Source organism: Microtus pennsylvanicus, chromosome 2, assembly GCF_037038515.1.
Source record: "Microtus pennsylvanicus isolate mMicPen1 chromosome 2, mMicPen1.hap1, whole genome shotgun sequence".
Classification (NCBI taxonomy): domain Eukaryota; kingdom Metazoa; phylum Chordata; class Mammalia; order Rodentia; family Cricetidae; genus Microtus; species Microtus pennsylvanicus.
In genome coordinates, this window is record NC_134580.1 from 59127818 (window position 1) to 59152713 (window position 24896).

At 43.1% G+C, this 24896-nt stretch overlaps 1 protein-coding gene across 14 annotated transcripts in view; it reads right to left on the reverse strand.

Moving 5' to 3' along the window:
• Positions 1 to 248: 248 nt before the first annotated feature.
• Positions 249 to 24896, reverse strand: part of Oxr1 (oxidation resistance 1) — a 366376-nt gene continuing 341728 nt past the window's right edge. For 7 of the 14 annotated variants that reach the window (XM_075961070.1, XM_075961072.1, XM_075961071.1 and 4 more), the window contains 6 exons: positions 15239 to 15319; positions 13421 to 13546; positions 11695 to 11847; positions 9627 to 9722; positions 8336 to 8409; positions 249 to 2005 (listed from right to left, as the gene is read on the reverse strand). In XM_075961070.1, the coding sequence (XP_075817185.1) occupies positions 1870 to 2005; positions 8336 to 8409; positions 9627 to 9722; positions 11695 to 11847; positions 13421 to 13546; positions 15239 to 15319 (666 nt within the window). In that variant the 3' untranslated portion in view covers positions 249 to 1869. The remainder of the gene's footprint in view (positions 2006 to 8335; positions 8410 to 9626; positions 9723 to 11694; positions 11848 to 13420; positions 13547 to 15238; positions 15320 to 24896) is intronic. The other 7 variants (XM_075961075.1, XM_075961077.1, XM_075961076.1 and 4 more) reach the window with 1 other exon arrangement.

Here is a 24896-nt window from a genome sequence, read left to right on the forward strand (position 1 = left end):
CACTTCCTGTTGCCACATCAACACAGCGTGCTAGCAGGGCACTTGTCAGGAGACTGTGACATGCTTATGACCAGTTCTTAGATATGGAAATAACTTGATTATTGAATAAATCCAAACTCATTTGCACTTATGCATTTAATTTTATTTGGTATACATCTCTATGACCTTGTTGTAGCTGAAATCCATTACAGGATGTTTTAAAGAGTTATGATGAGTCACCTCCACAAAGACATTAATACTGCTGTGGATGACCAAAGGGGAAAGGATACATTTATTTACAGTTCCCTACATTATAAACATTTACCCTAGATACTATTACCCATTATGTAACGAGAGCTATACACAGACGACGAAATGATGTCCTGTGTTTCTATTCATCTTCAGAAACAGCATGTCATAGAACACCAGAGATTTTGATTAGCATTATGCTTTCTTTAGATAATTATCTAGGCTTTTCCCAAAATAACTAGGTATATTTTTTTAAGTTATATAACTAAAACTACTTAAGCCAATATAGTTGGCCGGATAATTTCATTTTCAGAATAATTTAAAGTGCTATAAGCAACCTGGCAGTCAACACTTTCTATAAGAACAAAACTATCTTTAAACATCAATTTACAAGATATACAACGTTGGAGTGGGACAGCTGAGTTTTCAGCACACAGTCACTGCCACATGTTTAACAGCAGGATTTATTCTTTGCATAACATGAAGCTCTGGAATTTGAACTGACAGATGTTGCCACGATGGCTTGTTGTTGGTTTCCTACAAGAGAAGATACAGCTGCTAGTTTATTCTATCTTTTCTGTTTTTTGAGGCCACTTGACGTAAGCTTGCACACTCACCACGTCTACTGAGTTACAGTATTGTCTACTACAGTCACCGCCCTTGTACAAGAGCAGGTGCTAATGGGAACTAATAACATATACCACTTTTAAAAAACAAGGTTTTATTTCAAAACATTTTTTTTCCTTTGAGGATAAAAAAGAAAACAAAACAAAAATGTATTCGGGGAGCTGGTATGCAACAAGGCTAAAACAAGAGAACTGTGAAACAGTGTATCTGACACAATGTTGAAGAAATATGCAGGTTTTAGTTTTTGTACTTATGATAATGTCCTATTAAGCTACAAGTATGTAAATAGTATTACTTGCTTAATATATTAAATCCAATAGAATCATCAATTTCTCCTCTGTCAATTTGTAACTCTTTATCTGATAACTCAGTGATGAAAACATGAGCCCAAACCTGCATATCATGTGTGCTGTAGTCCATGCCAATCAGACTTCTCTTCAAATTTCATTGTCTTCAAACAAAATTGAGAATGGTTACATATGAGTAAAGAGAATGCTGCAGTGAATTAGAACTAGAAGAGGTCTATGAAGCAGATATTATTTTGGCATGTGGTTTCTCCAATGATAAGCAGGTCCCAACGTCACTTTTGTCAACTCACCAGATACAAAGTACCTTGACCCCATTTCCTCACTGCCCCAAGTGCACTGCTCTATAAAAAGAAACACTACAGATTAAAAAAAAAAAAGGTGAACAACAGAGCACCATTCAATTGGGAGACTGAGAGAACAGGAACCGAAAATGTGGTGGCCTCCATGATCAAAATGCTGCAATATGCTGACCAAACTCCACCCAGCTGTCAGACTACGGGAACCCAGGCCATGGTGCAAACAGAAGAGCTCTGGGACAGAAACATGATTCGAAAAATAAACTCCAAAATTATAGCTGCAGTAAATGGCAAATGACTGACTGGAAAGCACAGTGACATGTTAATTGTATTGCTTCTTGAACATTCCAAACAATGCTTTGTCAGTTCAGGTTTGGGCTGATGTCCTGCGAAGACCGAGAGCACTGCATTTATTCAAAAGCCCAGATTTCAATGTCTTGGATAAAGAAATCTTCCTTCTTAGAAAGCGTATGATTCCCAAATGTTTTACAGGAATGGCTTCTTCCATGGTAGAGATCTCCATCAAGCCAAAGGGCAAATTCTCCGCTGAAACACATCAGAACAACAACTATTAATACTTATGGCCTAGATTATAAAGTGATCAATGTGCTTTTAAAAGTCCACCAGCTCCGGGACCGGGACCTTCTCTAGACCTCCCCTATTCCTTTTCCGTATTGCACACAAGCAAGAATTCTGTTTTTCGTTCCATTATAAAACCACTCATCATACACATTAAGAAATAAATTAAGTACACTAAAATTTACTTCATATACAATTAGCTTTTGGCAATGGTATAATAAGTATTTCTTTTCTATTTTATTATTGTATTTTATTTTAATTTTATATTTTCTTGGGGCAGTGTTAGGTTCTGAATTTTGGGTGAGCACTGTACCAATGAACTACATCCCTAGTCATTTCTCCTACATGGAGAGTTTTAATCTGGTTCTTCTTGCAGGTGTTAAAATTTATAAAATGAGAGTTAATGTTAAAGGTATAGCAAAAACACCTCATTTATTCTAGACACTTAGAAGTATTTTAGAAGCAACTAGAGTTTCTGTTGGCTACTTCTCTAATATGCTAACTGTAGGAAAACAATGCTGGTAGATTTTTCAGATGCAAGCAACAGAAGAAGACTAAATGGACAAGAGACACGAGGCAGGGATCCTTTTGAAGCACTGAGAACACAGGGAAGGCAGGTGTGTGAGGACGGTGTGAGCACTACTGAACACACAGGGAAGGCAGGTGTGTGAGGACGGTGTGAGCACTACTGAACACACAGGGAAGGCAGGTGTGTGAGGACGGTGTGAGCACTACTGAACACACACGGAAGGCAGGTGTGTGAGGACAGTGTGAGCACTACTGAACACAGGGAAGGCAGGTGTGTGAGGACGGTGTGAGCACTACTGAACACACACAGAAGGCAGGTGTGTGAGGACGGTGTGAGCACTACTGAACACACAGGGAAGGCAGGTGTGTGAGGACGGTGTGAGCACTACTGAACACACAGGGAAGGCAGGTGTGTGAGGACGGTGTGAGCACTACTGAACACACAGGGAAGGCAGGTGTGTGAGGACGGTGTGAGCACTACTGAACACACAGGGAAGGCAGGTGTGTGAGGACGGTGTAGGCACTACTGAACACACACGGAAGGCAGGTGTGTGAGGACGGTGTGAGCACTACTGAACACGGAAGACAGGTGTGTGAGGACGGTGTGAGCACTACTGAACACATGGAAGGCAGGTGTGTGAGGACGGTGTGAGCACTACTGAACACAGGGAAGGCAGGTGTGTGAGGACGGTGTGAGCACTACTGAACACACGGAAGGCAGGTGTGTGAGGACGGTGTGAGCACTAATGAACACAGGGAAGGCAGGTGTGTGAGGACGGTGTGAGCACTACTGAACACACAGGGAAGGCAGGTGTGTGAGGACGGTGTGAGCACTACTGAACACAGGGAAGGCAGGTGTGTGAGGATGGTGTGAGCACTACTGAACACACAGGGAAGGCAGGTGTGTGAGGACGGTGTGAGCACTACTGAACACGGAAGGCAGGTGTGTGAGGACGGTGTGAGCACTACTGAACACACAGGGAAGGCAGGTGTGTGAGGACGGTGTGAGCACTACTGAACACAGGGAAGGCAGGTGTGTGAGGATGGGGTGAGCACTACTGAACACAGGGAAGGCAGGTGTGTGAGGACGGTGTGAGCACTACTGAACACACAGGGAAGGCAGGTGTGTGAGGACGGTGTGAGCACTACTGAACACAGGGAAGGCAGGTGTGTGAGGACGGTGTGAGCACTACTGAACACACGGAAGGCAGGTGTGTGAGGACGGTGTGAGCACTACTGAACACACAGGGAAGGCAGGTGTGTGAGGACGGTGTGAGCACTACTGAACACGGAAGGCAGGTGTGTGAGGATGGTGTGAGCACTACTGAACACACAGGGAAGGCAGGTGTGTGAGGACGGTGTGAGCACTACTGAACACACAGGGAAGGCAGGTGTGTGAGGACGGTGTGAGCACTACTGAACACACAGGGAAGGCAGGTGTGTGAGGACGGTGTGAGCACTACTGAACACGGAAGGCAGGTGTGTGAGGACGGTGTGAGCACTACTGAACACGGAAGGCAGGTGTGTGAGGACGGTGTGAGCACTACTGAACACACAGGGAAGGCAGGTGTGTGAGGACGGTGTGAGCACTACTGAACACACAGGGAAGGCAGGTGTGTGAGGACGGTGAGCACTACTGAACACAGGGAAGGCAGGTGTGTGAGGATGGTGTGAGCACTACTGAACACACAGGGAAGGCAGGTGTGTGAGGACGGTGTGAGCACTACTGAACACACAGGGAAGGCAGGTGTGTGAGGACGGTGTGAGCACTACTGAACACACAGGGAAGGCAGGTGTGTGAGGACGGTGTGAGCACTACTGAACACAGGGAAGGCAGGTGTGTGAGGACGGTGTGAGCACTACTGAACACAGGGAAGGCAGGTGTGTGAGGACGGTGTGAGCACTACTGAACACACAGGGAAGGCAGGTGTGTGAGGACGGTGTGAGCACTACTGAACACAGGGAAGGCAGGTGTGTGAGGACGGTGTGAGCACTACTGAACACACGGAAGGCAGGTGTGTGAGGACGGTGTGAGCACTACTGAACACACAGGGAAGGCAGGTGTGTGAGGACGGTGTGAGCACTACTGAACACGGAAGGCAGGTGTGTGAGGATGGTGTGAGCACTACTGAACACACAGGGAAGGCAGGTGTGTGAGGACGGTGTGAGCACTACTGAACACGGAAGGCAGGTGTGTGAGGACGGTGTGAGCACTACTGAACACGGAAGGCAGGTGTGTGAGGACGGTGTGAGCACTACTGAACACACGGAAGGCAGGTGTGTGAGGACGGTGTCAGCACTACTGAACACAGGGAAGGCAGGTGTGTGAGGACGGTGTGAGCACTACTGAACACACAGGGAAGGCAGGTGTGTGAGGACGGTGTGAGCACTACTGAACACACAGGGAAGGCAGGTGTGTGAGGACGGTGTGAGCACTACTGAACACAGGGAAGGCAGGTGTGTGAGGATGGTGTGAGCACTACTGAACACACAGGGAAGGCAGGTGTGTGAGGACGGTGTGAGCACTACTGAACACACAGGGAAGGCAGGTGTGTGAGGACGGTGTGAGCACTACTGAACACACAGGGAAGGCAGGTGTGTGAGGACGGTGTGAGCACTACTGAACACAGGGAAGGCAGGTGTGTGAGGATGGGGTGAGCACTACTGAACACAGGGAAGGCAGGTGTGTGAGGACGGTGTGAGCACTACTGAACACACAGGGAAGGCAGGTGTGTGAGGACGGTGTGAGCACTACTGAACACAGGGAAGGCAGGTGTGTGAGGACGGTGTGAGCACTACTGAACACACGGAAGGCAGGTGTGTGAGGACGGTGTGAGCACTACTGAACACACAGGGAAGGCAGGTGTGTGAGGACGGTGTGAGCACTACTGAACACGGAAGGCAGGTGTGTGAGGATGGTGTGAGCACTACTGAACACACAGGGAAGGCAGGTGTGTGAGGACGGTGTGAGCACTACTGAACACGGAAGGCAGGTGTGTGAGGACGGTGTGAGCACTACTGAACACGGAAGGCAGGTGTGTGAGGACGGTGTGAGCACTACTGAACACACGGAAGGCAGGTGTGTGAGGACGGTGTGAGCACTACTGAACACAGGGAAGGCAGGTGTGTGAGGACGGTGTGAGCACTACTGAACACACAGGGAAGGCAGGTGTGTGAGGACGGTGTGAGCACTACTGAACACACAGGGAAGGCAGGTGTGTGAGGACGGTGTGAGCACTACTGGACACAGGGAAGGCAGGTGTGTGAGGACGGTGTGAGCACTACTGAACACACAGGGAAGGCAGGTGTGTGAGGACGGTGTGAGCACTACTGAACACACAGGGAAGGCAGGTGTGTGAGGACGGTGTGAGCACTACTGAACACAGGGAAGGCAGGTGTGTGAGGACGGTGTGAGCACTACTGAACACGGAAGGCAGGTGTGTGAGGACGGTGTGAGCACTACTGAACACACAGGGAAGGCAGGTGTGTGAGGACGGTGTCAGCACTACTGAACACACAGGGAAGGCAGGTGTGTGAGGACGGTGTGAGCACTACTGAACACAGGGAAGGCAGGTGTGTGAGGACGGTGTGAGCACTACTGAACACAGGGAAGGCAGGTGTGTGAGGACGGTGTGAGCACTACTAAACACACAGGGAAGGCAGGTGTGTGAGGACGGTGTGAGCACTTCTGAACACACAGGGAAGGCAGGTGTGTGAGGACGGTGTGAGCACTACTGAACACACGGAAGGCAGGTGTGTGAGGACGGTGTGAACAATACTGAACACAGGGAAGGCAGGCGTATGAGGACGGTGTGAGCACTACTGAACACAGGGAAGGCAGGTGTGTGAGGACGGTGTGAGCACTACTGAATACACGGAAGGCAGGTTTGTGAGGACGGTGTGAGCACTACTGAACACACAGGGAAGGCAGGTGTGTGAGGACGGTGTGAGCACTACTGAACACACAGGGAAGGCAGGTGTGTGAGGACGGTGTGAGCACTACTGAACACGGAAGGCAGGTGTGTGAGGACGGTGTGAGCACTACTGAACACACAGGGAAGGCAGGTGTGTGAGGACGGTGTGAGCACTACTGAACACAGGGAAGGCAGTTGTGTGAGGACGGTGTGAGCACTACTGAACACAGGGAAGGCAGGTGTGTGAGGACGGTGTGAGCACTACTGAACACAGGGAAGGCAGGTGTGTGAGGACGGTGTGAGCACTACTGAACACGGAAGGCAGGTGTGTGAGGACGGTGTGAGCACTACTGAACACACAGGGAAGGCAGGTGTGTGAGGACGGTGTCAGCACTACTGAACACACAGGGAAGGCAGGTGTGTGAGGACGGTGTGAGCACTACTGAACACAGGGAAGGCAGGTGTGTGAGGACGGTGTGAGCACTACTGAACACAGGGAAGGCAGGTGTGTGAGGACGGTGTGAGCACTACTAAACACACAGGGAAGGCAGGTGTGTGAGGACGGTGTGAGCACTACTGAACACGGAAGGCAGGTGTGTGAGGACGGTGTGAGCACTACTGAACACGGAAGGCAGGTGTGTGAGGACGGTGTGAGCACTACTGAACACACAGGGAAGGCAGGTGTGTGAGGACGGTGTGAGCACTACTGAACACAGGGAAGGCAGGTGTGTGAGGACGGTGTGAGCACTACTGAACACACAGGGAAGGCAGGTGTGTGAGGACGGTGTGAGCACTACTGAACACACAGGGAAGGCAGGTGTGTGAGGACGGTGTGAGCACTACTGAACACACAGGGAAGGCAGGTGTGTGAGGACGGTGTGAGCACTACTGAACACAGGGAAGGCAGGTGTGTGAGGACGGTGTGAGCACTACTGAACACACAGGGAAGGCAGGTGTGTGAGGACGGTGTGAGCACTACTGAACACACAGGGAAGGCAGGTGTGTGAGGACGGTGTGAGCACTACTGGACACAGGGAAGGCAGGTGTGTGAGGACGGTGTGAGCACTACTGAACACAGGGAAGGCAGGTGTGTGAGGACGGTGTGAGCACTACTGAACACACAGGGAAGGCAGGTGTGTGAGGACGGTGTGAGCACTACTGAACACACAGGGAAGGCAGGTGTGTGAGGACGGTGTGAGCACTACTGAACACACAGGGAAGGCAGGTGTGTGAGGACGGTGTGAGCACTTCTGAACACACTACAAAGTTAACAGAGGAGGCTACCTTTAAACACCATAAGACTAAACAAAATTCGGATATCAGAATATGAAGAAAAGAGGGTTTTTGTAGCAGTTTTAGGCTGAAAGAGCAAAAGTAAATGGTCCTTATACTAATGAAGACAAACAAAAACTCTGAAGATGGTGCCGCTAAACTTGATTACAGGAAAAAAAAAACTTTTACAACTGTCTGAAATATAGATCCAAATTATGATCAGAGAATGCAAGAAAACTGCAGCTTTTCCCCATACAATGAGAGACAACAGACTGCCACGTGTACTTGAATATTTGAGACATTAGGGATTTAGAGTAGTTAAATTTCAAATTTCAAAGATCCAATCAATGCACAGTAAAGCAAAAGATAGGTCCTAATGGAAATCAGGTAGCCAACATTCGAAAATAAAGAAAAAAATGCTTTACCAACTATATAAAGTACTATACTAAGTACCTTAAATACATAATTTGCAATAATATTCAAGTCTAGATTCTAATGTCAAAATTTCCAAAGATATCTTCTTTTGTAAATAATATACACATATTCTTTAAGAATCTCTTAGTGAAATGTTCATGAGACTTACCCTCCACCACCAAATGCTAAGGAATCCATGTCTCCTTTGATAAAAAACATATTATCTCCTGTCCACTTAAAGACCTATATAGACAAAAACAAAGGTGTTGAATATATAGTGGAAAACAGTCACCAGTCAGCTCTCCCAGACTCAAGGGAGTTTACACAACAGACACAACAGCATCAAGGTTCATCAAGGTTCCTCCGGGTTTCAGTGTTTCTGATTCATTTGAAGGTCCGTGGGCGGCTGACTGCACCTAACTCTCCACTGCTATTCACACCAGAGCCCTTCATCCACACCTCTCTTCTGACACTAGCTTTTCTTCTAACAGTGAACACAAGTTTGAAAATCTCTATAGGGCGAAGATCTTTCTGGGGGCACAAATTTTCTGTTCATTCTTTTTAGATTAATGATATTTATGGTTTTCCAAATTAAAACACTTGAGAAATCTGAAAAGAAAACTAGACAGCAGGGGTACATGCATGTTGAGGGTAGAGCCATGTATCAGGTCTCTTCCTCTACGTCTCTCAGCCTTATGGCTCTGAGGCAGGGTCTCTCAGTAAATCAGAAACTTACCAATTTACCAAGACTGGTTGGCCACCATGATGTAGGAGAAGCCAACTGTTTTAATCCTCTGCTGTTGAGGTTATAAGCACATATAGCAAGCCCAGCTTTTAAGAATGCTGGGGGTGCAAACTCAGATCTGCATGATTGCCGAAGACCTTAACCATTGAACTGTTTCCCAAACCCCAACAGTCTTCAGTAACTTGCCAAAATGACGAATGCAAAGGCAAAGAGGAGGCTTTGGTAGCTTTTAGGAAACATGGAGGCTTTCCTTTGTCATGTATATGCAAATCTGCAAGCAGAATGGGTAAGCTTCAGGGGAATGGGTACTGTTTGTAAGGCCTGTGAATGTTACCATCATAAAACTGGAAGACGGCAGTGTCACCCAGCAAGCCATGGCACTGTCGAAAGCAACGAGCTTGAGATAAGATTCTTGAGAAGAGAATAGATGCGAGTGAGCATGTCAAGCCCTCCGAGCATTCGTCATTTTGGCAAGTTACTGAAGACTGTTGTCACAAGTCTCATGAATGCTTTGACATTTCGGCTGCATGTGATGAATAAATTATCACATCTATCAGATGCTATATGTAACCAAAATTTGAGCATAAGCACAAATGCAGATGAAATCTGTAACAATTAAGAATTTATCAGCTGATATGATCTACAAATTAGCCTGCATGAGTTTTCATAATATCTCCTTTTTATATATTTGTAATGTTGAAATAACTTTTCTTACCTCAAATTCTGGACAGAAGGTAAAAACAAAGGTTTCTCCAGTGCCATAGAAGCCATCGCTTACTTTAAATGGCTCGGATGCTAGTGCACCAAAGACCTAAGAATAAAGGGGTACACTCAGTGTGTGAACTTCTGACTTACTTCATCTGCATAAGCCCATCACATCCCTTACAACGCAATGTACGACCTAAGTCACTAGTAGTTTCCACAACTTCTCGTTAAGGGGAAATGACAAGTTCCTGTGCATGTCACATTCCTATCGAGGACAAGGCACAGTGGCTTCCCTGTCCTGGCTTAGAAGTCTAGAAAGGGTAAGTGGTTGCACAGAGGACAAAATGCACAGTCTGTGTAGAGTAAATACACGCCTCTACTGGATCACAGTGTTAAAAAAGTAGAAGTTAAAAAAGTACACAATACCCTCTGTTTCCCCTTCCTGCATCATTACACAGAACACACCTTAAGGGTACACTTTGGTCTGAAAGGCTTGACATTGAAAGTCTTCATTTCATACCATGACAAAAATCAAATGAAGAAGAAACTTGAATATTTCAGTGCTCTGAGCCCAAATTTTTTCATATAAGAAAAGGACAATGTAGCACTTATAACATTCATGTTAAAAGCTCACATACAAGAGGTTATTTTATTTAAAGGAATGTGCATAGAATATAAAGTGTAGTTCAATTGAAATGATCATAAAGTCCCAGACTCAGACTGAACTAGGGAGCTTCACCAGGACATGTAAGGCTCCTTGTGTGCCTCTTCTCATCAGCCCCACTTTTGGGGGAAGCTGCTATCTGACAGCATCATAGCTTCATTCTGTTTACCCTGAGTTTTCTATGAATGGAATCAGAAGGAAGGAACCCTTTACTCACTCTCTCTCTCTCTCTCTCTCTCTCTCTCTCTCTCTCTCTCTCTCTCTCTCTGTGTGTGTGTGTGTGTGTGTGTGTATGTATGTATGTGTGTGTGTGCGTGTGTGAATGTGTGTGTTTCTCAAGACAGGGTTTCTCTGTGTAACAATCCTGGCTATCCTGGAACTCACTTTGTAGACCAGGCTGGCCTCAAACTCACTGAGGTCCACAGGTCACTGCCTCTACCTCCCAAGTGCTGGGATTAAAGGAGTGTGCCACTACCACCTGGTTTAATGTGTGATTTTAAACCAGTATTATGTTTTCAACACATCCATATGCTATGAGTAGTAGCTGGCTCATTTTCATTGATTCTCATATGTCTTCTTGGGTTTATCAGCTGAGGAAAGTTAACTCAAGTATAAAATAGGGATGACTATTAATCTGCAGGCTTCTGAAGAATAAGCAATCGCTGGACAATTAGTTAAATATCTGATACATACCAAACACAGGTAAGGTACTAGCAGCATACTCATTATCTTTAACTGATACTTCTTTTCCATTCTCTCATTACTGTCAAATGCTTTTCTTTTCTATCTGTGATTTTGCTTCTATTACTGTGCAATGACCTTTAACTCCTAAAATCCACCTATTAACTACTGATGGGGAAGGAGTCATTTTTTTCATTGGTGTAGCCACTGATAGGTGGCCCATAACCCCCAGCTTATGCTGATGCAAACAGCCCTAATTAAGCACAATGTGACATACAACCCATGTCTCCCACAAGATGTGAAAGCAGAAGGGGACTTTTTGGAAAGAGAAAGGAGTATGTGCCATGCAGATAGCAGTGGCTGGACAGAAACAACACATTAAAAAGGTACTTTTAAATTGCCTACTCATTCTGAAGAGTCTGCCAACCTTTCTTCTTTCTGTAGGCCTCACTCTTACCTCCAGACACCAACCCCTTTTCTATGCTCCTGGCATACCTAGCATTCTGTGTTTACATTTAAGGATATTGATATGATCAAATGGTCTCTACCATATTATTGTTTTCTCTCAACACAGAAACTCTTACTTATTAGGTTTACATTTAGCTTCTAGAATATTCAGTATTGCCTTGAACAATAAAACAATACTTAGAAATTATGCACTAAAATACACTTTATCCAGTACACTAAAGTTATTGCTGAAGGACAAAGGATCTACACAATTAGCTGTCCATACCTGTCCATCACTGTCTTTAATCACCATCAGCACTGGAGTGTCTAAGCCTGCCATGGTTCTATAAAGGGTTTTCAAACTTGTGCCATGCTTCCCAGTACCATACACGAGTGTCCATGGATAGCCAATGGTTCTTGGTGGAAGATGCTTTGTAAGCTTAGAGAAACAAAGGTTAGTGTTTACTTGACTACAAGTAGCAAAAGATGGAACTTAATCACACATATAAAATGCAGACTAAGAAAAAAACATCAGATACTGTCTTCTTACTGATTCTGTGATGTTTCAATAAAAATCACATACTTCTTATCAAGAAATATCATTGTCTACTAGAAAACGAGTCATGCCAAACCAAAATGTCAATAGAGATAAGAAGGATGGCTTACTTATCACTGGTGCTGTACTGAATTAACGGAAATACTGGATTAACTTTTAGCTTGATTATTCAAATGGAATATGGCGTCAGATTATCAAAGCTTGAAAATCTTTTACAGTTGCAGGGCACTGAACAAATTAATGTCTCTACATGAAAATTTTCTTTACCTACAAAAATATGCCCAATAATAACTTCTAATTTCTAGAACTTTGATAACAAACGCATAAGACAACACACAGACCATGTAACTAGGCGCAGGTCAAATCTAAGATCACCAGATGTGGTGAGCATTAGCATCTTAGCACTAGGGCTAAGGCCGGGAGCCAGGAGTTTGAAGTCTAGCTCAGCCTCCACACTAAGACCCTACCCTAAAAAGCAGAACAAGAAGCAAACACTGGCCACTCCAGTTTCTCGCCTAACTTTACTTTAGCACCCACTGCAGGATTGCAAGCATCAGCTACTCCCACGTCTCACCCACACTCTATGTCCGCTGCAGCTGCAGGGGTTGCAGGCATCAGCTACTCCCACGTCTCACCCACACTCTATGTCCGCTGCAGCTGCAGGGGTTGCAGGCATCAGCCACTCCCACGTCTCACTCACACTCTATGTCCGCTGCAGCTGCAGGGGTTGCAGGCATCAGCTACTCCCATGTCTCACCCACACTCTACGTCCGCTGCAGCTGCAGGGGTTGCAGGCATCAGCCACTCCCACGTCTCACCCACACTCTATGTCCGCTGCAGCTGCAGGGGTTGCAGGCATCAGCCACTCCCACGTCTCACCCACACTCTATGTCCGCTGCAGCTGCAGGGGTTGCAGGCATCAGCCACTCCCACGTCTCACTCACACTCTATGTTCACTGCAGCTGCAGGGGTTGCAGGCATCAGCCACTCCCACGTCTCACCCACACTCTATGTCCGCTGCAGCTGCAGGGGTTGCAGGCATCAGCCACTCCCACGTCTCACCCACACTCTATGTCCGCTGCAGCTGCAGGGGTTGCAGGCATCAGCCACTCCCACGTCTCACCCACACTCTATGTCCGCTGCAGCTGCAGGGGTTGCAGGCATCAGCCACTCCCACGTCTCACCCACACTCTATGTCCGCTGCAGCTGCAAGGGTTGCAGGCATCAGCTACTCCCACGTCTCACCCACACTCTATGTCCGCTGCAGCTGCAGGGGTTGCAGGCATCAGCCACTCCCACGTCTCACCCACACTCTATGTCCGCTGCAGGGTTGCTGTCCTTTGCCCACTTACTCTTCATGAAGCAGAACAGCAGCAGTGGCCCTGCAGCTGGAGAGTGACTGGAGGCCGCTCCCTCTCACCGCACACACTCAGACGCAGCAGGTGACATGGCATACCTTTTCAATCTGATCAGGCAGTAAGAGTTCACTGGGGTCACTTAGGTTTGGTCGGAAAGATTCAGACTCCAGGTCTGCTTTCGCTGGGGTAGACTGCTTTGAGTTTATGTCTTCCTTTGTAGTAATCTAAAACAGCAAACAGCAGCCGTGTGTTAATACACATTGTGATACTCTGCGAATCCCAGCCTTTTGATGAAAGGAAACCTTATTAATCACAGGTGGCTAAAGATTTCAAAGGGCAAAGGACAAACAGTGTGCCCAAAGTACGAGAGTTTAGAACAAGTATGCTTCATCCGCCACACGAGGAGAGGCTGTCGAGAAGTGCTATGGCTCCTGTTTCTGGGGGACAGGGAGCAGGGACGAAAGGGAGCCAGGGAGCTTCTTAACTAAGCGCTCTTTAAAGTATGTGCTCGTATCTTTTGTCCACACAAAATACAAAAGTTGTCAAATTTATTAACAGGATTTTTTGCATTAAAACTGTAAAAATGGTAGACTAGAAATGATAACTCTTTTCATTGGGCCGTATTTTTTGCTTCATTGATGCTACCATTCTGTAAAACTGCCTTTTATTATTGACTTATTAAAACAATTACTTTCCATCTCGTGGAATCAAACAATATTAAAATGAATTTGCTTATGAATAAAGGTTAGACTAATTGGTTGCATTTATTTGATAGAATAAGCTCACTGGTATTCATAAAATGACAAAAATGGTAATTAAAAACTTACTTTATAATCTATTGCTAGGTCTTACATTTTGTATTAATTTGAGGATACAAACACAGTATTCCTAACAAATAAAAACCACAGCTATTGTTGATGAAACATTTAAACCCACGGAACCCTACTGGAGCAGATGGCTAAAATGCAGCCGAGGGCAGAGACTGACAGCACTCGGGAGCGGAATCCTGGCCCCCCCAGCAGATCTCTTGCCGAGTCCGGCCGGGATGGATTTTCAGCCAATACATGTTCTACAACTGTATTGTTTCTGATGAGAAGCCAGATATGATATGAAGACTTTCACATCACCACATTTTACCTTTATTTCAATGATGTGAAAAGTTAAAACGGAACAAAACAGAAATCCAAGGCAGCATTGGGAAAATTAAAGAGAACTATTCAGTCAATCCAGAAAAGCAACAAGAGCAGAGCATACTTTCATATAAAGGAAACGCAAACCGAAAAATGAGTTTTCAATTTCATTACTTTGTTTTTCAACAATGCAAAGATTATTTCAGAAAATTTAGCTAATGTATCTAGCTCAGAATAGGCTTTCCTATTCTACCCCAAAATATTTCCAATACCAACCCAGGAATGCCTCAAGAACAAAACCAATTCGTCTCATTAAGATTTTATTCAGTTTCTACAGCTGAAATAGCCTTGAAGATGGAATACCTAAGCCTGATTTTCCATTAAGATTTTTATAATTTTCCTACTGTCTGGCATCTTTCAGATTTTAGTCAATAAAGATTCATTCACAAACCAAGGGTTCTCCCAATGTCAAAATTAAATGAAAACTCATAGCTCAAAGAACTACATAGTGATGAGAATAGTTCTCAAGTGGCTGAAGATTGCTGTGAGAGCTTTTCTAGTGAAAAGAAGACAGCAAAGAGACATAATAAATAATAAATAAATAAATAAATAAAGCAGCTCTCCAAGATAAAATCATCATTTAAGACGAAAAGGAATTTTTTTCCTGGTGGCTTATTTTAGTGCTTCATTCAAGACAAACTCATCTAATGTGAGATTTGTCTTGAGGAAGGACACTAAGAGCAGGGCGTGGTCACTCTGAGGAAGTTTAGACCGCAGAAGGGGCACCTGGAGACGTCTGCAGAGTGTGCGCAGCTCCTCAGTGTTTAGCGCATCGATCCTGCGGTGGTACTCGGCCACTGACACTACCTGAGTGTGGAGACAGGAAGACAGTGACTCACTGACAGCTGAGAAGGGAGTGCGCGCATAAACAGAAGACAGGAGGGAAAGACAGGGAAAGGGAGAGGCTTTAATAGAGGAGAGGATGGTAAACAAGGTATCTCTTCCTAATCCACACTGGAAGTAGAAGAAATTCATATAGAAACCAGTCAAAATACACACAAGTGAGTTTCACCAGTACGTCCACCTGGTAGAAGATAAGTTTGCACTCTTGACTATTTAACACAGACTGAGCTTAATTTAAATGCGCGTGTTAAAGGGTTGAAGCGATACCCTGCTTTCCTAACACAGGTGGCATTTAATCAAAACCATCTTCCAGTTGCCAAAGGGAGTGGTTAGCGGCCGTCCTCTCAAATGAGCCAATTTCAAAAGCAGCACACTAACAGCCATGGTCCTAGAACTTCTCTAGGTTCATGAGACAAGCACACCCACCTGTATCAGAGAAGAAAGGAAAGAAAAGGCAAAAAACAAAAAAAAGTAAAATTCATCTATGAAAAAGAGAGAAATCCAAAAAAATAGAAGTGCTCTCAAAAGCATGTCTAATTTAAAAGCTCTTAGATCTGATACATTAACTTGGCCACAAGAAAACGGATGCACAATACGAAAAACAAAACAGAATACAAACAATTTCCAGCCCCAAGTGCACTGAAGGTATTGCCTGCTACATTGTGACATTTCTCTTCTGCCAGGTCCGAGCACACAGCATCTGTACTTCCTACCGTGCTACCACTGCAAAGGCCTCTGCTCCGACTGTCTGTGTGAGGATCTGCAGTGTTTCAGCTGTGCACACAATGGCTTTATTATGGAAAGCATAGTTGTAATAGGCCTCGACCATCTTCTCTCAGCATAGGCATATTAAATTAGTGTATCCCTGGATTGTACTATTAGACATCTTTATCTTAAAAACTGCTGTATGAACAGCTGACAAACTTTGCACATACTTGCACACATTCACACCCTCAGTAAAGTTTTGCTAAGGATTAGGGCAGAAGTTCCAATAACTTTTGAAATGTCCCTAAACATACTTTTGTCATTTTGTATTAATATTTATGTGGTGTTTTCAGAATTGACAATTATAAAATCATTAACCGAAAAGTGCTGATATTCTATGTCCTATATTAATAAATATTCAGCAAGATTTAATTTCTTATGCAAAAACAAGCACATCTATCTCATTAACATGCAGATTGCTTTTGTTTCTGATACGCTGCCAAAAGATTATTTTAAAATAAATTTCTTTATGATCTGTTGTTGTTAAATTGATTTTTAAACCTATTTTATATACCCATATATTGGGTGTCATGTAAAAATTCCTGGAGTGGCAGAACTACTCACACAGTACCCCGTTCCGTTCACATGCTCCTCCCTCCCCACCCTGTGTATGTGGTGAATGCAGGTGTGCTCATGTGTGTGTGAACATGTAGAAGCCAGAGTCTAATCTGTCCTTCTCTCTCTCCATCTTGTTTTGTGAGACAGGGTACCTCCCTGAACCTGGAGCTTACAGCTTCAGCTAGCCTAAGACCCTGGGATGTTTGCCCCATCCTACACATCCCCTCCCTTCCCAGGCTTTCCTGCTTCTCTTTCCCTTGTCTGTGGTTTGTTCTGTAGCTGCTATTCATGACAAAACCTTTACTTTCCACATTCTGAATTCCTATGTGATATTCTTAATCTTCTAAACCTATCTCTGCCACTCCTCCTACTTGGAGCTGAATTTGAAAACCATGTATTACAGGTAAAAGCTATTAGGGTAAACACACACAAAAACCTCACAAGTTTCCTCAGGTCAACACGACAATTACAGATTTTGCAGACCACAATGTAACTACAGAAACTTCCCACAGCACAGCGAGTGTAGAGACAGCAAACACAGGTTGATTCCTCTGAGCGCTAACACTTCCTGTGAGTCACCTCACAGGTCATATCAGAGGCTGGGGCTACAAAATGCAGTTAAGCTAACTCACCCATAGAGGGACAAGACTTCAAAAGCTGGCTCTGAAAGGCGCTTGCTTTAGTTTACTAAAATGAGTTGGCTACCACTAAAGCTGTGCAGTGGTCGCTGAAAGCTGGGCAAGACTTGAGAATAGAAAAAGTGAAAGAAACTAGGCACATCCTAGTGCACAGTTGTTAGCATCGTGGCTTCTGCTAAGCAACAATTCACGTGCTCTGGTTGACGACTCCACTTACAGATAAAGATGCTGGCAGCGCCCAGCCTTAGACACTTAGCTACACCTGAGGTTAATGAGAGTACAAACAAACAGGAGGTTTAAGAAAGCAAATGAGGACTGGCTTCTAGAGGACTGAGTAATGACCAGCACTGTCTGTGAGAACTCCATCGCTGCGTTCAAATCTTACCACTTTCTGCCAGTTCCTTAAGGATTAGAGAGGTCAAATGGTCCCTTAAATATTTGTGGCTTTTATTTTAGGTTTAAGATAACTATTTTATATATTTTGGATGACAGTTATGCAATTAAAAATTCATTTTCAGACTGACAACAATAAAGATCCACCAATTAAAATAATATTTTTTTTCTTTTTTGAGACAGGGTGTCATTATGTGGTCCTGGCTGGCTTGGCAGGCACTATATAGGTCAAGCTGACCTCAAACTCACAGAGATTTGCCTACTTCTGCCTGTCAAGTGCTGGAAATCCGTGTGCCAGAATGCCAGAAACAATACAATTTTTTATGAGGATAAAAGAAAATTTAGATGCTAAAAATTAAAAATCATGGCCTTGCTGTACTTTCCCACACTCTAAATTCCTGTGCTATTTTGTGACCAAATGTGTTGCTACATTTAATCATGAGACTCCTCAACAAGAAATCTCAAATCATGAGACAAATCTACTCTGGGTTCCTTCTATCCCACTAGTTAACACTATTCTTACTGTTATTTAAAAATGTTACTCCTTTAGGTATTCGTTAAGCGCACTTTCTAAGTAGTAGTAAAACTGAATTATGCTCACAAAAGGGATGGGTTTTTTAAAACCTGTTTTATAAACACTGCAGAAAGTAGGAGTCATATAATGAAGGACTGTCATTGAAAGTCTAAGCAAATCTGGTAAAGCCTATCACTTCTCATTCATACGTTATTAAAGTATGTATGTATGTCAGAGAGAGAGAGAGAGAGAGCGTGCCCATGTGTGCAAATATAGAGGACAGCTTGCAGATGTCAGTTCTCACCTTCTACCATGTGAGTTCCAGGGACTGAATTTAGGACAACATGCTTGGCTGCAAGTGACATTTTTTAACTGAGGAGCCATCTTGCTGTCCCATTCACACACACACACACACACACACACACACACACACACACACACACTCACAGACACACATACACACACACACAAATTTGTATTCCTTCCTTTCCAGGCCTTCATTAGTTTCTCTCTTTCTTTGAGAAGCTCTCCTATAGCTCAGGCTAGACTCAAATTTAGTACGTGGCTGAGGATGACTATAAACCCCTTATTTTCCTGCCTCCATTTTCAAGTACTGGGGTTACAGAGGCCTCACGTGGATTCATGTTTCTTTAAATACTAATATATACGTATGCTATGGGGAGAGAAGATAAACAAAGCTGTCATCAAGTCTGTAAGGTAACAAAGAAAAAATAAAACAGTATGGAAGTGTATTTCTTTTAAAATAATAGCTAAAGGTAAGATAAAATTTTCCAACATAGATACTGAATTAAGACTTTCACTGATTTTTTTTTTATGGTTTTGGTAATTCGTGATCTATTCGCAGATGTTACTAGATGATTCAGAAGACCAAACCTGATAGAAATGACACTTCCATCTATTCCACATCACACTATTGGCAGTTAGAAGCACACAAGTAAAAAGAGAGTAGAAAACAAGAATTTGCATTTAAAAGCATGCTCACTCTGGCTAGCATGCCTTGAGTAAGAAATGGTCTGTATACAAGAAGGCCAATGCGAAGGAAGCATCATGTCCTCCGTACACCACAGAATGAAACACCATCCTATAGTCTCTCTGGCCTTTGAAGGCCCTTCAGGGGCAGAAAGCGGTTTCGTAAGCTTTTATTTCCATAGCTGTCAATGTAGATGCCCAATAAAACTTATACATCTCCATTTTAGATGGACAGAGAGAAACAACACTAGCCAACTAGAGAGTAGAGAAAATAAGATCCAAAGTTGCTCTCAGTCCCAGTTTCTTGAATAAGAGCACATTCATATACCTGCCAGTCTATCTAACAGAGCTAAAAAGAGTCCACGGCAGATCCGAGGTCAGAATGCCTCTAACCTAACTCCAGAACAGCCTTTACTTGGAAAAGATGGGGACGTAACGCAGAGGACCACAACCACTCAATGTGCTGAGAAAACGGCTCCAGAGTGCTCGGCTTTATCACCCCTCTGCCCTTCATGGCGTAGAATCCTCAGGGAAGAGGAGGCAGGAAATGTTAAGAGCCAGAGGTGGTGGATGACTTCCTCTCAACCTTGTTCTCCAGACATGACAGAGTAGCTAACATACGAACTCAGTGAATGTTACCCCACACCGCCCTACCCATATGTTGGAATTTAGCCTGGCTTGAGCTCTTCCGGAGCTAGCAAATGCTTCCAGTTCCTGAGGGGCAGAGTCAGCTTTCTTCAATGACATAACTTTGGCTGGATCTACTGCAGTAGAAGTCCCATTTCCAAGATTAAGTGGACAATACAAGTGAACTTGATTGGAAGAAGACACAAACAAATTAAAAACAATAAAAAATTAAAACTCAAAATCTGGTGGATTGCAAGTAAGGGTGAATATGGGAAAAGCTGAGGGAGATATATCAAAATATACTATGAAAATCTTGGAATAATAAAAATATTATTACAAACAAATAAAACCCAGTATCTTCTTGGCTTAGTGGTTCTTTTGGAATACTGTCCGAGATGGCTCCCAAACTAATTCTTCCACATGTTATTTTTTACTTACTTCCTGAGTTTACAAAAAAAATGTAGTAAAATTAAAAATATTTCCTACGCATATATACTTACTTTAGTATCTAAAAATACGTTTTAAAAGAAAATATAAGTTTCAGTTTTTATAGCTAACAAAAATGAGCAATAGCAATATTTCTAAAGCCATTTAACTTGTCTTTCACTATAATCCATTATTTTAAACTGTCTTCATTACAAAGAAGCCCTGTTCTACTTTGTCTAACAAAAACTGTTGCTTTCACAATAACACTTCATGGAATTATAATAAAGGTTATAAAAATAGCAAATAGGTAATCACAACTTAGAATACAGAATCATCAGGAAGACAATGGCAAATGCAGGATAAGAAACAAACAGAATCTGTATGTAAATATAATTCTCTCAGGGTGGCTAGGAGGCAGAGGACTGGGGAGGAATGGTTTCTCCAAGAGGCAGTTTGAAACTTTCGAATGCTAAGACTGTAGCTGGCAATTCTCAAACTACTTGTGACTACTAGTTTAAAATAAACCAAATAGACTCGTAGTTAAAAATGAACCAAAAAAAAAAAAAAAAAACAACCCAGCTTGTAGCCCTAAAGTGGCCACAAAGACAGCTAAGGGATAAACGGGTATGAGTAAATAGAATTATTTGTCTTCCTGGTTCAAAGAGAGCAAAAGGTGAAGCAGAAACTCACAGGGATAAATTCAATGAGCTATCTCCTACTGCATGCACACACTTTCAGCTTTGGGCCATACAGAACAGGATGGAACTCGCTGCACAGCTAAACCAAGAGTTCAATTACTGCTTTCTTAGTTGGTCTCGGGGTAAAGCAGTTCCCAAGTCCAGGCTCACCTCACCACGGAGAGAATGAAAGCCTGCACAGATGGAGCCCCAGTCAGACTACATCTCTATTCTTTCTCCACTCTGCAGGACTCGTCTCCCCTTGAGGGGCTGCTTCCCTTTTCCCGGATGCTGGTTCCATTTAAAGACCCTTTAGCCTTTCTTCTGGTCCGTGTTTTTGGATGGGTGTCTTAACTGCAGGCCACTTCACCCAAAGTCAAGAGGATGCTCCTTCACCTCAGGCCACATCACCCAAGGACTGGGGGGCTTTCCAGTTCTCCTCTAACAGTTCCATAGGAGACAGTGTCACAGCCTATGGCCCAGGCTGGTCACTCTCAATCCTCCTCTTCTCCCCTCCTCACTGCTGCTGGGATTACAAAGTAGGTAGGACCCACAGAAGTAGTGACCTGAACCAGTCTCCTACAACTCAGGAGCCAGAGGCAGATGATCTCTGAGTTTGAGGTCAGGCTGGTCTACATGGGGAGTTCCAGGACAGCCAGGGTTTCATAACGGATAGACCCTCTTCCCTCTGCCACCCTTATTCCCATACACACACACACACACACACACACACACACACACACACACACACGTGCACACGCACACACATACACACAAAAAAAATCAATTAATTAATTAAACAAATCTGACTTCTTAATCATATTTACAGATAACTCAGATTTTTTCAACAATGTAGAAAATACCTGAAACCTTTCAATTATAGAATATGTATGTTGTAATAGCTTTTAGGAATGTTAATGTAAAAAGCGAGTGTCATAAAAGGGGTAATTCTTATTTATACCACATTGGGAGAAAAGAACACCCATTCGCATCATCTGTTGTCTCTTAACGTCTGTGTTCGCAGAGCAAGAACACAGGTCTCAAGGAGTATAAATATTCAAAGTTCTGTTCGTTGGAAAATGAGTGTAGATTCACTGAGGAGTTAATAAGGTTTTGTGAAGCTTAAAATTTTTAAACACACCTTTTCAAAGGTCTTATTTTATTAGTACATGTGTGATTGTTTGCGCATATGCTATGTGCGCACACATGTGTGGGCCTTCACGCTGCGGCACATGTACTGAAACCAAGGAAAAATGCTGTGGTCAGTTCTCTCCTTCCACTTCACGGGTCACAGGGACAGACCTCGGATTGTCAGGGTTGGTGACAAGCGCCTTGACCTGCTAAGCCTTCTTGCTAGCCCCTAACATGGTTCTTTTATCAAATATCCAATGATATTAAATGACTGATCCTTTCCACTGATAAAGTTCATCCAATCACTGTTGTTTCTGACTTCAGCTAGCCTTTTCAGTCGATCTGCTTATGCCATTATCATTTTAATAAATCCGTACCTGTGAAGGTCAAGATGATTTTTCCCAAAGACTAATTCAGAACACCAGAGCTGGCCTTCTGACACTGAATTTCTAGGCATACCATATCTGAATCTCAAGAGGCAGAATCCTAAGGATATGACCATATGATTCCATTCATATAACATAGTCTGCCAAGAAGAAACTGTCTGAGAAAGACAACATGCTCAATTCAGGACCTCAGGACTCTCAGACTGAGATAAACCAAATATAAGATCATAGTAAATGACAACCTAGCACACCAGCATGTAGCCCTAATTAAGTATACAAAAATACTGCACCAACTCTAGATATTAATTTTATCAGACAGAACTTATATGTTAAATTTTTATTTTTAAAAACAAACAAACAGGAAGAGATTATTAAAATAAGCATATCTAAAAAAATAAATAGGAATTTTATACAATAAATGTAACTTTGTAACAAACAATTATGTAAAAAAGGCAGATAATCACAAGTAACTTAGCAAACTGGGACCCACCTGAAACTACCCAGGGCGCACTCTTAAGAACAAAAGGCTGACACACCGAAGAGCAAAGCACACGAGTTAGACTAGCAAGATACAACTGATTTCAATAAAGTCCAGCTAAAAAGAAAACACCTGAAAGGGAGCTGCTGAGAATTTTCAAGAACTGATTAAAGACAGAGCTATAGATCTGAAAACATTCCATTCCCTAAGCAAGAAGTACATATACAACACACCTAGTAAAACATCATGATATTTGGAAGACACAGTTTATTATTGCTGTTTTATTATTAACTAACCAGTGAGAAGATGCACAGATCTCCAAGTGGAGGCAAACTGTTCAAGAGCAGATGCAGACCCCTGGGAGTGAGGAGTGACAGTCCTGAGGACCGGCACATCAGCAAACCTAAGCCCAGAATAAATATTAGTAAACAAAAGACCACAACATGGCAGAAAACAAATGGTCAATCTAGAGTTGTTTATCCAAGCAAAACTATTTTGCAAGATGAAAAAAACGAAGAAAAAAGGGAAAAGAAAACCCCCAAACAAACAAACAAACCAGGGTTGTGCCTCCACTATCCATGAGGAACTGGGTCAATGTGGAATCCTGAACCCCAGGCACCTACTCAAGTCCCTGACACACATACACACCCACATGCTAGAAACCATCCAGGATGCCCTTCAAAAACCCGACACAATGTGAATGCAAGATAATAACTACTTGTTATATTGCATTATTTTAAAATAATAACAAGAAAAAACTACATATTCAGCACAGAGTTCTCAACTTTTCATACACATTTTATTTTCAGAGAGACAAACTAAGAGTGCTAACCATCAACAAATCTTCAGAGAAGAAATTCATACAACAAATGTCAATAAGGGAAATAATCCCCGGAGATATGAGATATGTGCAGTGGAGGAACAACTAAGATGGCTAATGTTTCTGTATTTAAGCACTGTCTCAGTAAAATAATACATGCATGATTTGTGAGCAAAGAAGAACGAGTAACTGAGAAGAGGCGATGATAAGCAACAGAGGTATCAGGGATTCGTTTTATTACTCAGAAAGGAAAATAAATATATTAATAAGACTTATAAAGAACAAAATTCTGGCGATTCTACAAAAAGCATAACAACATCAATAATAGAACCTTAGTACCAAATAGCAATGCCCTCCTCTCAGGCTGGGGGTTAGAGAAAAATGACAGGAGATACAGCATAGTGTAGCTTAGAAAGTGGATAAGCTAAATGATGAGTCAGAACAAATAATTTCATATACAGAAAGTGGAGGGAGAAGAAGGGATTCCTACCTTAGACTATGCCATAAAAATATACAAACAGTAGGGCAAGCACTAGAAAAAGCTAAAATGAGTATAACTGAAATGCTAACAGGTGAAAACTATGAAATCATAAGATGTTTAATTAAAATCAGAGAAGGTGGAAAAGAGTGGGAGATCAATTCCCAAAAGACATAAACCACTAAGTGTCACACAAGAAGAAACAGATCGCCTGACTGGACCTATCCCTTAGACAGAATCCAGGGTTAACCTTCCAAAACAGAAAGCAGCAGGCCCATATGGATTTACTGATAAGTAAATGCCAAACATAGAAGGAAGATATGGAACTAAATCTCCACAGTCTCTTGTAGAAAATAGAAGCAGAGGAAATACTTACTAACTCATTCTGTGAGGCCAGCATTACCCTAATAAAAAAACAAATAAAGACATTACAAGAAAAGAAAACCACAGAACATTATCTCTCATGAAAATACATGCATACATATTTAACAAAGTATCAGCCAGTGCCATCAAATACATGAAAATAAACATACATTAATAATCAAGTGAAATTTATTACAGGTATACAAGGCTGGTTCAATACTTGAAAAGCAATTGCTATACCCCAGAGGCTAAAGAAAAAAACTGTGATCACAATTATCAACAGTGAAAATCTAATAT